General features: G+C 38.0%; 1 protein-coding gene across 1 annotated transcript in view; it reads right to left on the bottom strand.

Moving 5' to 3' along the window:
* The window catches only part of LOC143477413 (alpha-2-macroglobulin-like), a 30,995-nt gene extending 17,921 nt beyond the window's left edge, over window positions 1-13,074 (bottom strand). Inside the window, exons 1-14 of the mRNA XM_076975990.1 lie at window positions 12,989-13,074; window positions 8,663-8,843; window positions 8,412-8,568; window positions 8,239-8,291; window positions 7,984-8,004; window positions 7,684-7,849; window positions 7,504-7,588; window positions 7,287-7,404; window positions 7,045-7,165; window positions 6,823-6,932; window positions 6,538-6,708; window positions 6,215-6,448; window positions 5,903-6,115; window positions 5,656-5,805 (exon numbers count right to left, since the gene is read on the bottom strand). Coding sequence (XP_076832105.1) covers window positions 5,656-5,805; window positions 5,903-6,115; window positions 6,215-6,448; window positions 6,538-6,708; window positions 6,823-6,932; window positions 7,045-7,165; window positions 7,287-7,404; window positions 7,504-7,588; window positions 7,684-7,849; window positions 7,984-8,004; window positions 8,239-8,291; window positions 8,412-8,568; window positions 8,663-8,843; window positions 12,989-13,074 — 1,866 coding nt within the window. The remainder of the gene's footprint in view (window positions 1-5,655; window positions 5,806-5,902; window positions 6,116-6,214; window positions 6,449-6,537; window positions 6,709-6,822; window positions 6,933-7,044; window positions 7,166-7,286; window positions 7,405-7,503; window positions 7,589-7,683; window positions 7,850-7,983; window positions 8,005-8,238; window positions 8,292-8,411; window positions 8,569-8,662; window positions 8,844-12,988) is intronic.
* Between the last annotated feature and the right edge of the window lie 1,096 nt (window positions 13,075-14,170).

Here is a 14,170-nt window from a genome sequence, read left to right as displayed (position 1 = left end):
GGCCATAATTTTGCGTTAAGTATTTAAGACGAATTAAGTTTTTGTTCATTTAAAAGGGCATGTTTTAATTTATAAACTATAATTTACTCATTTTATTTAATTTCTCGGGTGGGGGGGGGGGGGGGGGGGCGATTAACCGTGCTCTTATACGTTATACGTGCTCTTTCACCGCGGTAAGAAAAAATCCATACCGTCACAGCTCTAGTTAGACCTATCAAAGAGAGGCTCCGCCATTTCTCTCTCTACGTTTTCTTTATTGAGAGCACGTGAACTTTGATACGACTAACAGCAAATAGCTGAAAGTCATATTACTTAATTAACAAGCCCGAGTTACGGTGTAATCCACCAACCAACCGATCAACGTTACCGCGACAACAGATTCACCAAATTACTTCAATCAAGCTTGCTAACGCGGCTGGACGGAAACAAAGGCGATCAATTCCCTGTAGTTAAACCGTGAGTCTCACATTCCTGGACTCCATATTCAGGACGAGTCCCAGCTCACCTGGACGACGTCGCTTTTATCAACGAGGAACCTGTGGTGGAAATTCCCTCCTAATTCAGGGAGGACGACGACACTACCCAAAACCCTTAACACGTGAGACTTGCCGCTGGGCTTAGTTTAATAAATGGGCATAGTTTACTTGAACTGTAGAGTTAACTAAGTTTTCTGTTAATACATTCTGAATGTGTTTAACTTTATTTTCATAATCTTCATTAAGATTTGTACACACAAAGTTCTCCACCTTGCATGCAATCTCTGCATGTTTTTATCTTCTGATTATTTGACAACTTGTAGTCCCCATTCTCAGACACACCACATTAATTTTTAGTTATTAAGCCAGCGCCATTACTCTTTGTTCTGACCACGTTGGAATAAACCAGGTGAGCTCATTAACATACAGTCGCGCTGCTCTACTGTTTAAAGTCGGCGCCGTTTTAGTTGCTTTGTTTTCCATAGGACAGGGATGTCAAAGTCAATACACCGAGGGCCAAAAAACAAATTTGCTACAAGCCGAGGGCCGGACTGGTTCAATGTTTATTAAAACATATTAAAATGATTGCACATAGCCTATTGAACCAAGACCTAACACCGTGTATATTATTTAATGCTTAAATGAATAAAGCAATATTTTCTTATGGATCTGTCAGTAATTTCTAGTGAAAATATTTTTCAACAAGCAAACATGAATAAAGTAAGAAAGGTTTGAAAAGTGCTGGAATTTAAGCTAAAGTACTTGAAAATGCTTGAAATTGTAACTACTTCATTTCACAACAAATAGCTATCTGACTGAACAGTTCTCTTTTATTACGTTAACAAATACGAGCCTCTTGTAATTCCAGGACGAAACATGAGAGAACGTGAAGACGTTAATATTGGGCGTTTTGAAAATAAACAACCATTAAATAATGTGAATAAAAAGCGAATTATTTCGAATCATTTCGAATATATGTATAAATATTTAACTTAATTAAGTTTAACGTGCTGGGAATTATTGAAATGGACATTGAAAGTGACGTACAAGTGCTTGAATTCCACCTTGTAAAGGTGTATGAACCCTGCAAACATGACTTTGTTCATTGCGCTGAGGCGCAGCGCACGCAAAGTACAAAATGCGAGAGATGCACGACCTCGCGAATCGACAGCGTGGAGACGAGCTGAGCCACTGCGATTACGTTATTTTCGCCGCGCTGACCCTCGCCGCTTGTGCGCGCTGCAGTGACTTCGCGGGCTACCGTTGCATTGTGGGGAATGTAGTGTTTGTGCGTGCAAAACACCAGCGGGCGGCTGTGGCCTGCGGGTTCTAATAGTAATTCAATATCATCCAGGGGGCCATAGATAATCAATTCCTTGACTTTGACATATGTGCCATAGGAGAACTGAGATTACAACTCCCGCCTCCTCGCGTACACAAGCGCATGCGCACACATTTATTCTCCGCCCCTTTTTACACACACACACTAGATGCAGAGTCTTCACTGTAAATATACTGATCCTTGTTGATGCTGTTTGTTTTAGAATAGTTGGTTTTAAATAAATGTATCATTTATTTTCACCAAATTGTCTGTTGATGTCATTCAAAAGCACTGGACTGCTTTGCTTGGGGGGGCAGTAAAACATAATGAGGGGGCATGTTGATAGTCATGTTTATGAAGCCAGAAATATATTCAAGGCTTGATTTGTGCATGAATGATGACTATTGATACTGGCTTAAAGTGATGTATTGGGTAAAGAAATAAAAATGCACATTTTCGAACTTAAAACTTAAAACACAATGATTAAAAAATACATGTTGATTATGTAAATGGAGAATAAAGATTATCTAATTGTATTTCATTTCAATACTGCCATTACTAATAGAACAACTCTATTTCTTGAAAGGCTGACAAATGTACCTATACACAGACTGAGAATATTCAAACATGGAAATAAGAATGAGTGAGAATATTTATATTACTGGGAAATTAAAATATAAAGAAAACAAAAGAATACAAATTCTGTTATAAAAGGGAGTATTCGTCACATTTCTATTTTGAAAAAGAAAAAAATATGAAAGTACATAAAATAAGAAATCTATCTACTGCACTTTAATGGTAAAAAATCTGGTAAAGTATTGAAGTTTTTATTGATGTTATGAAACGTACTGGTACAATGCGGTATTTATGCACAGTATAACAATACTGGCTGTGATGGCGAGGAATCGTTTAAACCAGGGATATCAAAGTCAAAAACACAGAGGGCCAAAAAAACAAATTTGCTACAAGCCGAGGGCCGGACTGGTTCAATGTTTATTAAAACATTGAAATGATTGCACATAGCCTATTGAACCAAGACCTAACACAGTGTATATTATTTAATGTTTAAATGAATAAAGCACTATTTTCTTATGGATCTGTCAGTAATTTCAAGTGAAAACATTTTTCAACAGGCAAACAGATAAAAGCAAACTTCCTTCAAAGAAAAATCACATGAAGACACACAGAAGACACACAGGTTTACCTTTTACCTCCGTGAACATGTACTCTGCCTCCCACCTGGCTTGAAACCCGTTCTCAGTGTCCACCTTACGTTTAGTCATTTTTGAGAAGGGGGATAGCTGAACGTTGATGTCTGCTCTGACTGCTGATTTAGGTTTATACTTTCGCGAGTGACCATAGTGCGCGACTCCGAATTTTAATGTTGCTTTGTGTTGCAGGTTTGAAAAGTGCTGCAATTTAGGCTAAAGTACTTGAAAATGTTTTAAATTGTAACTACTTCGTTTCACAACAAATATCTGTCTGACTGAACAGTTCCCTTGTATTACGTTAACAAATACGAGCCTCTTGTAATTCCAGGACGAAACATGAGAGAACGTGAAGACGTTAAGATTGGGGAAAATAAACAACCATTAAATAATGTGAATAAAAAGCTACTTATTTCGAGTATATGTATAAATATTTAACATATTTAAGTTTAACGTGCAGGAAAATATTGAAATGGACCTTTAAAGTGACGTACAAGTGCTTGAATTCCACCTTATAAAGGTGTATGAACCCTGAAAACGTGACTTTGTTCATTGTGCTGGCGGAGCCACTGCGATTACGTCATTTTCGCCACGCGGACCACGCGACGCTTCGCGCTGCAGTGACTTCGCGGGCTACCGTTGCATTGTGGGGAATGTAGTGTTTGTGCGTACAAAACACCATCGGGCGGCTGTGGTTCTAATAGTAATTCAATATCATCCAGGGGGCCATAGATAATCAATTCGCGGGCCGGATCTGGCTCGCGGGCCTTGACTTTGACATATGTGGTTTAAACCATGAGCCGCGACGGCTTGCACGGGGGAAAGAGCAGCCTCGCGCGGTGTCGTGCACCTCTCGCAGGTTTTGGAGAACCAAGTTAGCCTAACCGCTAACGGCTAATAAAATAATTTAAGCAACACCTATGTAAGAGGTGAGTAACATTAAAGCAACGAAAAACCACAGTTAAGCAAATATTACCATGTGGAAGTCAGTTTAAACTCAGAAGAGTGTTTACCAGTATACCTGTCTTTCACTCACACTAACAGAACCTATACTGCCGAACTGAACCGTTTGGGGCGGTCTGCCGATTTTTATATGACTCAAAGAGCCAATCAGGAATAAGCAAGGAAATATCTTCACGCTGTAACGCAAAATGCATTTTTGTGATTGGTTCAGAGATAATAAAAAAAAGCCGTTGCTTGCATTGTGCTTGGGGGGGCAAAGACACAATTTGGGGGGGCAATGCCCCCCTCTGCCCCCCCCTAGCGCCGGCCCTGTTCAAAAGTGGTTGTTGCCAAAACCTCCAAAGAATTCATAGTTAAATCCTTCAGATACCAGACCATTAATTGCCTTTAGTTGATAACTAAACTTGTGGTTCTGGTATAATTAGAATATGAGACTGATTCTAAATTAATGAGACTGATTAATAATTAAGGTAAAACAATTTATATCTACTTTAAATGATTAGTAGGTGAAACCCCTACAACAGGAAGGTACCGGGGGGAGGGGGGGGGGGTCCTATTCTTTTTAATACCAATTTGTTGCTGTCCACTGCATTCAGTCCTATCCGTGTTAACAGACTGAACCTGGACTGTTATAACAACCTCACTTATGGACTCGCCCTGAATAAATCTTGCTAAGTATAATAAGTCCATGTCCATATATGTACTTCCTGTGGGTGTGGTTGGTTGGGTATGTGTTCACCCGTCTCGTCAACCTAATGTGCTACACTCGTGTTCAGTATTTAATGTGCATCGTACCTGTGTCCCGTGTTCATTTTTGTGAGCTCACGCAATGTTCTGTTATATGTTAGCTAAGCATTGCTTTGCTTGGCTCGTTATTGTAATAAAGCTGTGTGAATATGGAGATTCATCTACAAATTCCATGCATCTCACACATTGTCATGATGCGAAGGTGAGTGAAGAACACGGAGATGAGAGCAGTGTGAACTTAAATGGACTCTTTATTAACATTAGCTGAACAAACGCACACAGATAATGACTACCGACGAAAATGCTGGGACACACCTGTGTTCTTATCTCGTCCCCTTTATAAGCCTGTTCTTGTGATCACAGTTGATCATTGAATGTTGGCTTATTTTGTTCTCATGTGGGTACTGTAATCTCCATTAAACACTCAATCCATGCTTGTAAAATGTTTGTAACTTCAGAGGAGACCATCTTTTGTGGTGCTCAGATGATCCAGAGTTGGAGATGTGCTCCAGTTGTTGAAAGATTAACGTCTCCCCATATGAAACATCCATATTTAGGAGGTAAATTTGTGCACATCTCCAAAAATACAGTTGCAGAATAGTTTGGCCCATCACCTGCTGTGGCCTTTTTGACACTAGATTTACTTCAAAAACCTCTCTGCAACTGGCCTAGATGGTGACATTGTTTTCCTTTCTATTAGTGGCACAACCTTAAGAGACTTGGACATGAATTTAAGTTAGAGGTGCTTTAAAGTGTCCAGAGATCATGAGTGTTGAAGAGTGAACTGTCACTATGGCTCAATCCATGTAGCACACTCTCCTTAACTCTCCTAAGACTGCTGAGACATACAATCACAATTTATAGAACAATCCAGTATTCTACATTATGCTTTTAAATTTATAATCCTACTGGATTGTGTAAAAAAAGATTTTAACTTCACCATGTCAGTGTTGAGGCGATCTCCAGACTCCATGAGGAACACACTCTTATCCACCGCACTGAGACCACACAGAGACCCAGGCAGAGCTGAGAGCTGGAGAGAGTTCTCCTCCCCAGGAACTGCTCTGGATGGAGAGAACTGCAGGGAGACCTGATAGAAGACCACAGTGGAAGTTCAGACAGTTTAAAATTTTTAATTATGGAAAAGAGACACTAACTAAATGACATTGGAGGTCAAAATGGTTTACCTTGTTCTTGAAACATTTTTCTACATCAAACATTTTGCTGGCAGCAATGACGTTCTCACTGGGTAGGACACCGTATGCCAGAACCTGCACTACAGGAGCCAGCTCAGAACCAACAGACAGTTTAAATGAGAGTTTTCCCTCTGTCAACCTACTGGAGTCTTTCACTTCAACTTTCTCATACCCATGATGGACTATAGCTACTTTAGATAAGACCTGTGATGGAGGACAACACACGTTCATTTATTGCTGTTGGGATAGAATAAATCCAGTGGTCAGTGTTTCATTCTATATGATATTTCTGCATGTACTCACCATGTATACAATATCAGTGCTGAAAGTCTCAGTGCTTTCCCCAACAATATAGTACTTAATAGTTATGGAAACTTCTGAACCACATATTATTGGTTCATTTAGACTTTCAATTAACAGTTCACTGTATACTGGACTGTAAGGTGTGGCAGTTTGTAACAGTTGTATGTTGGCTTCACCGGTTGTAAAATGGGGTGTGTTGTACGTGTTATGTTGGATTTCTGGAAGGACACTTGCCTAGATCACAATGGAACAAGAATATGTCTCAGTGCAGGACAATGCATTCTGTTAATCTCAAACTGTAGTGAGAACTTGTTTTTACATACCCACAGTTTCATCTGTGTTAAAGGGGCAATAGGTGCATTAACTGAGAAGTTTGCTATTCCATTCATGTCTGTAGTGAGATTAAGAAGTAGTTTTGACGACCGCCTTTCACCAGTCAAAAGATAGACTTTCTTGTTGGGAATCAATCTTCCACTGTGGTTTGTAACTTTGATCTGTTGACCAGTGAACAAAACACTTGTTTTCTAAAACTTGTTTCAAAATCTAAAATCATGGTAAATATTAATCAGTGGAAGATATAATGGAGTTTGAACGCAAAGAAACTCTACCTTTCCCTTTACGACTGTCCCTCGTTCAAATGTTTTTGGTAAATCAAGAAACTCAGTTTTACCAATTTCAAAAGTCAGGTGTATATTTTCAAAATTTTTCATTGTAATTTCTAAAAAACCAAAGCAAATGAAGTTGTTAAATATTATCGATTATTTTGTAGAATTATTACCAATTCACATATTTCATCATATGTTTCACTCAGTGATGTGATGATGGCTCACCTGTGCCTTCCTCTGTCACTGTGGCTGTAATACGAAGGGTATCCTGTAAATTATTTTCCATTTCAGGATTCATGAAAGCTGATGTGTTGAAGGTCAGAAAGGCACAACCAGTCCTACTGAGCTATAGGAAAATCCACCAAACAAACAGAATAAATATAAAAATTATATTATAAATATTAAATATTTAATTAATAAAAAATGACTAATTAAAAATGACATTCAATGCATCATGACTTACACACCTCCACTGTTTCAGTAAGACATGGTGAAATCATAGCGAAATCATAATTACTGTAACTCCACAATGTCCGGCACATCTGCACCTGTGCTTTGCCAGAAACTGGTTGTCCATAAGTGTACCTTTTAAAAATGTACAGTAAAAATTGCAGATTCATAACAGTACACTTCAGGTGTGTGTGTGTGTGTGTGTGTGTGGAGGGTTTGACATAAGACACTTACTTTCCACAAACCTCTAGTTTCAGTTCCTCCTCACCAACACTTTGACGGTCTGGTACTTTGACTGTAACCTCAAACTTTGGTAAAACTGGAAGGCAAATGTATGAAATTAATGAAATTACATAGATCAACCATCAATTACATACACACCAACAAAGTTACTGAACCAGTGCTGTCACTTACCGTATTTTTTCACTTTAAATCTATGTTCAGTCAGCCTATTACCAATGTTGACCTTCAACTTATAGAAGCCCTGAGGAGCCTCTGAATTGAGCTTATGTGAAAGCTGCAGTATCAGGCCTGTCGAGGACACATTGGTCCACTGACCAATCCTGTTACTATTAATGTCCTGTTTGGTTCCACCAAAGAAAAGACAATACTTGTGTTTAATACCGGCACATTAAAATTAAAATAGAAAGGAAATGACGAATAATGTTAAGAACTTTAACACCAGCATCGTAAATATTTAAATTAACATCTTACCTCCAGTGTCAACAGGCTATACTGTTGGGGAGAGCACAACAGTACATCAGTTTTTTGTCATTTTGACAGAAATCTAACAGAAATCTGTATAACTGAATCTAACAGAAATGTCATCCAACAGAAATACATATAACAGGATGTGTAGCAACTAAAGACTCTTATTATGCTTTTCTGAATGTAGTGACTCACTGCCCTTACATCTCTGCCACATTACTCTGATCTTATTATTCAGCTACAGAAACAGACTCCTCTTACCTTTTGTTTAAGGGGGACAAAATTAGAATCCATGGTGACAACTCTGAAATTCACTGTGAGAGGCCAGTGGTACAGAAATATGTTTTATATTCAGTAGCATTCAGCAGCATTTGCATATAAACCATATACGTGAACTGGTAGTAGTGAGACGTATTACCGGAAGGCTGAATTACCTGTTTGGCCAGGATTGTAGATCGGTTTATCAGTCTGGATAAATGTTAGTGCATTGTAGGATTGGAACAGGACTTTGCTTTTCTTTGTCATCTCAAAATTTTCACCTTTCACTTGAACTTTGACCTCCTGCACTGATTGGCCGTCAACCTCTGGAGCCTGTAGAGATAAAGCCGTGTGTTGCACTCCATCCAAACCTTCAACAACAATCAACACCTAAAGTAAAAATATGATGATCTTAGTGGTCTGTGACCTTGAAGTGGGAGCAGCGGTGAAACTCTTCCTCCACTCTCTCCTCTAGAAGTTTTCTGTTCTCGTTGTTGTCTATCAGGTAGACGGTCATTTCCAGAGTCTCATTAGGCTTGAGGAGACTTATACAGAGTTTAGCCTCAGAGCCAGACTCTATTACTGCAGGAAACGTCACCAGGAAATATCTACAGACAAGAACCAATTTTTGGAGTTCCAATTTATTACAAATAATTAAGCAATGGAAAATAAACATTACTGCAAAGAGAACTGTTGAAGTAAAGAACTGATTTCAGCACCAATGAGAGTGATCAATATAACTATTGCAAAACTGTAAACTGTGACCTACAAACCTCTGTGCAATGTTATCAGTGTTATAGTTATGTAATCTCTCTTACCAACTAACTGTAGCTTACTGGACAGAGAAATTTCCAAGAATCATTATTTTCAAAAAGTTAAATAATAATAATAGTCACGTTACGGTCCCCGAACCCTTCCTTTGGGCATGTGTTTACGTTGTCTGCGTTTGATCGTCCTGTGCTCGTCGTTGTCTAGCTGTACCACGTTCTGTGCAAACGTGTGTTTTGTGTGCGCTATTTGCTCTGTGTTTTGTTTGTAAAATAAACGTGACGTTCGTCAGTCGCAAGGACTCGTGCCTCATCCTTCAGCCAGCCACCGACGTCACAATAATAATAATAATCTTTATTTGTATAGCACCTTTCATACATACATGCAACTCAAAGTGCTTTACAGTATAAATAAAAGAAACATAAAAAGGAGATAAGACAAAAAGAAAATGATAAAAGAAATTAAAGATAAAATATTAAAATAACAAAATGTAAAAAAGTAAAGTAAACAATATAATAAAAAAATAAAGTAAATAAGATTGAGAGTTTCTTAAGTAAAAGCAGATCTAAACAGGAATGTTTCGAGACTGCTCTTAAAACTATGCAGGGATGAAATGCCTCTGAGCTGTTCAGGAAGAGAATTCCAGAGCTTTGGGCCATAGTGGCTAAAAGCACCCTCGCCAATCTTTAATCGGCTTTTAGGAATCACCAGTAGATTACTGTTTGAAGACCTGAGAGACCTGACTGGAACATATCTAACCATCATTTCACTGAGGTAAAGAGGGGCAAGACCATGAAGACATTTAAAAACCATGACAAAAACCTTAAAATCTATTCTAAATCTGACAGGTAACCAGTGCAGTGAGTGGAGTGTAGGTGTAATATGATCTCTCTTTCTCCTGCGGGTCAGGACCCTTGCAGCCGCATTCTGAACTCTCTGTAGGTGCGAAACAGCAGATAGAACAGCATTACAATAATCTAGCCTTGATGTGATAAATGCATGGACAGGTTTTTCACTGTCCGCAGGAGAGAGCATATCTCGGACCTTAGCGATGTTTTGAAGGTGAAAATAAGCTGTCTTGCATGTAGTCATGATGTGTGATTTGAAGCTGAGCTCATTATCAAAGGTGACGCCCAGGTTCTTAACACATTGACTGGCATTCAGATTCATTTGATTTACATAAGTCTGGACATCATTCCTTTGTGAATCACTGCCAAGAACAAGAACCTCTGTCTTCTGTTTATTTAATTGCAGAAAATTGTCAGACATCCATGTCTGTATATCATCTATGCAGTCAAACAGTGAGCAAATTGATTTTAGGGCCTTAGGTTCTAGAGAAATGTAAAGTTGAGTGTTATCTGCATATTGATGATAACTAATACCTTGTTTATTTATGATATGTGGTAACGGAAGCATATATAGGTTGAATAGTAACGGCCCAAGAATTGATCCTTGGGGGACGCCACAAGTTATTTTTTGACGTGTGGAGGAAGAGGTACCTAATGCTACATAGTAATCACGCTCAGTTAGGTACGATCTAAACCAGTCTAAGACTAAGCCACTAAGGCCTACCCAACTCTGTAGTCGATCAAGAAGTATTTCATGATCAACGGTGTCAAAAGCAGCGCTTAAATCTAGCAGAAAAAGGACTGAGAGTTTGCCTGCATCCTTATTCAATCTCAAGTCATTTACTACCTTAACTAGGGCTGTTTCAGTGCTGTGGAGAGCTCTGAAACCAGATTGAAAAGTGTCATTTATTTGATTTACTTTGACATAATCATTCAACTGGATTGACACAACTTTTTCACTGATTTTGCTAAGAAAGGAAAGGTTAGATATAGGTCGATAATTATTGAGAATTGTGGGACCAAGATTTCTGTTCTTTAATAGTGGTTTAACCATTGCTGTTTTAAAAATGTTAGGGAATTCACCCAATTTCAGAGACTGATTAACAATCGTTAGAACTTCATTTGCTAATGAGCTCAGAACCTGCTTGAAAAAGCATGTTGGTAAAGGGTCCAGTTCACAAGTAGAGGATTTTAGTGATGAAATCACATCAAGTAGTGTTACCATGTCAACGTCTTGGAAATAAGATATATTAAAGTTAGACTGAGTAACTGATATAAGGGTTGATAGTCTATTAGTGCTTGTTGCTATGTTCGGCCTTATACTAGTAATCTTGTCCCTAAAAAATATTGCAAACATCACATTTTTCAACTGAAACAGTCCCAGGGAAGACACAGGATGTGGGGTTTACTAGCTGATCTATACTTCTGAACAAGACAGCTGAGTTATTATTTGATGAATTGATTAAGGTAGAGAAATAGTTTTTCCTTGCTGATTTCACTTCACTGTTGTAATTGTGCAATGTTGTTTTATAATTATCAGAATGTACTTGCAATTATGACCTTCGCCAACGTCTCTCAGCCTGCCTACAATCTTGCCTAAGTTTTACAGTAGATGGAGTGTTTCTCCAGGGCATCTTAATTTTACCAGAGATAATTTTAGTTACCTTTGGTGCCACAGCATCAATACATTTCCTAACTCTGTGTGTGAATGTTTCAACTAGCTCAATCCCATTTTCTGAGAGAGGAGGGAGGGACTGTATCATGTCTGTGAAGGCCACGGCACTGCCGGCACTGAGATAACGCTTGGTTATTGTGCGCTTTTCACTGAGTGTTCTAGTAGATAATAACATATTGAAAAATACACCAAAATGGTCAGAGATTGCAACATCAATAATTTCAGTATTATTAACCTCTATGCGTTTAGAAATGATCAAATCTAAAATGTGGCCATGCTTATGAGTTGGGCCTGATACATGCTGTATGAGATCAAAAGAGTTAAGCATCCTCATGAACTCTGAAGTGATTGGATTTGTGGATATATCCATGTGAATGTTAAAATCCCCAGCAATTAAAACATAATCAAAATCAATTAAAATCCTTGAAAGCATTTCTTTAAAATCTTCAAGAATATCTGCATGTAGTCTGGGAGGATGATAGATAACAATCAAAAGAACTGAGTAAGTACTGCCAGATATTCAAACGTAGGATGTTCCCCTAATGAGATCTGCTTACAGCGGAATGCTTTATGGTAAAAACATGCAACACCACCACCTCTCTTATTTACTTTAGAGACATTAAAATAGTTAAAATCAGGAGGCGAAGCTTCATTTAGCACTATTGCTCCATTGCTATCAAGCCACGTCTCTGTTAGAAAAAGAAAGTCCAGACAATAATCTTCAATTAATTTAGCTATTATAAAAGACTTGTTTGTGAATGAGCGGACGTTTAGCAAGGAGACTTTGAAGACTTAATGTGTTTAATCAGCATCGCTTACATCACTTTTGCATTTCACTGGGATGAAATTTTGTTTGTTACAATGTTTTTTTCCTTATGTTTTCTACTGATTACATTTTTATTTCAATTCTGAGAGCCATGCCACCGGCTATTTAAAAGCACTGGAATGTAACACTGACTAGGAACATGGGTTCCAGTGTGTCAGACCTGAGAATTCACTGAGTGTGCAGGAGAAGTAGGTGATACCCATTCAATTTACAGCCATATGAAAAAGGTTTCAACTGCATAATAAACATATCTGGAGCTACTGCATAAAATACTGCAAAGTATCTAAAGCTCTATTTGACATCACATCTTTTGTGAAAATGTTGTCTGAATTCCAATGATGATTGGCACCATTTTGTGTTAAATCTGTTATCTCTAAGTCAAAATCGAATCAGTTACAATATCTGAGAATCTATTAAGGAATTAAGGAATGTTTTAAATGATTATCTTCAGAAAGTTGTAACCAATATATTATATATTGTAACTAATATATTATAAAACATTTCATGCTTAATTTCCATTAGTATGAACTATGGAACATTTGAAAATAAAGTCTAAACACAATGTGAATATGTGACACTATGACACAGTTAAAAGGCCATTCAATTTTTCACCAGCATACTTCTGTCATTACTTACGGTCCTGAGTTTTGTCCATAAACAGTGCTAAAGAGGAGGCAGGCTAACAGTAACCCTTTCCTCATGTGAATTCCACTGACATCCATGGTGAAATGCAGGCACTGACACCAGACTGTGAGCTCTGCCTGCCTTTTAAATGGATGTTTAGCCAAAAGGACGTCTTCTATAATTATTTGGACTCATCAACTCATTAATAATTAACTTCTTTAAGCAACATATTTGGCTTCACTGCAAACTGGCCCCATAGGTGATTCTGTTTTCCAGAGTTACAAGAACCAGAATGCTGTGCAGACACAATAAAGTCTACACACTTAATTTAACTTCAATAATACATTAAGTGAAAGTCATTATGAAACATAGCTGCATATTTTAGGATAATTAAATATGAACATACAGTATAACAATGTCAATGTACTTTCAGTGATGTGTAAACAACTTAGGCTATGAATGACAAATAGAACAGATACTAAAGTTTGAATGATCATAATGGGGTTAAGGGATTAAAAAGACAACCATAGACTGCACTATGACCGCTGTTATTGACACGAGTTATAAATCTCTATAGAGGAATAATGGGTAATGTTGGAAATGTCTTGTAACACATTCTGTAGTTTTAAATGACGGTTGTGATATTTTCATTCCCTAGTCTTCCCCAGAGCAATTTTTGCTGATAAAGTGGGATATTTGCTGCTAACACCACTAATAAAGTGTGCAGAAATATTTATTTATTGTAACGATCTAGAATCAGACGGCGGACACAATTGCTGCAAAGAACCACATTTATTCAAGTCAGAAGCGGTACTACCTCCTATAACCTCGACCTTTCCAACACGCACGTTTCGAGATCGGCGCGGCATAATAATCACACATACAAAATACCTACACAGAAACACACATTGATGTAAAGACAAAGATTACCACTCGGACAACGACAATAAGCAAATCACACATATTTAAATCACAATGTCTAACAGTAATGAACAATTCACATTGGATCAAATCATAATATTTAACCGAACTAAAAACCGAGACATACGAAAACCCCCGCAACACTTAAGTACGAATACACAGCGGGAACAACCATATAGTACAAACAAGACCAAAACACATTACAACCAGATCAAAACGACAATTACATATAACAACATAGGAAACTCAACAAAGAACCGAAACGAATCAAAG

Source organism: Brachyhypopomus gauderio, chromosome 16 (assembly GCF_052324685.1).
Source record: "Brachyhypopomus gauderio isolate BG-103 chromosome 16, BGAUD_0.2, whole genome shotgun sequence".
Taxonomy (NCBI): Eukaryota; Metazoa; Chordata; class Actinopteri; order Gymnotiformes; family Hypopomidae; genus Brachyhypopomus; species Brachyhypopomus gauderio.
The sequence above is the reverse complement of the archived record's forward strand: the minus strand, read 5'-3'. Positions and strand labels throughout refer to the sequence as shown.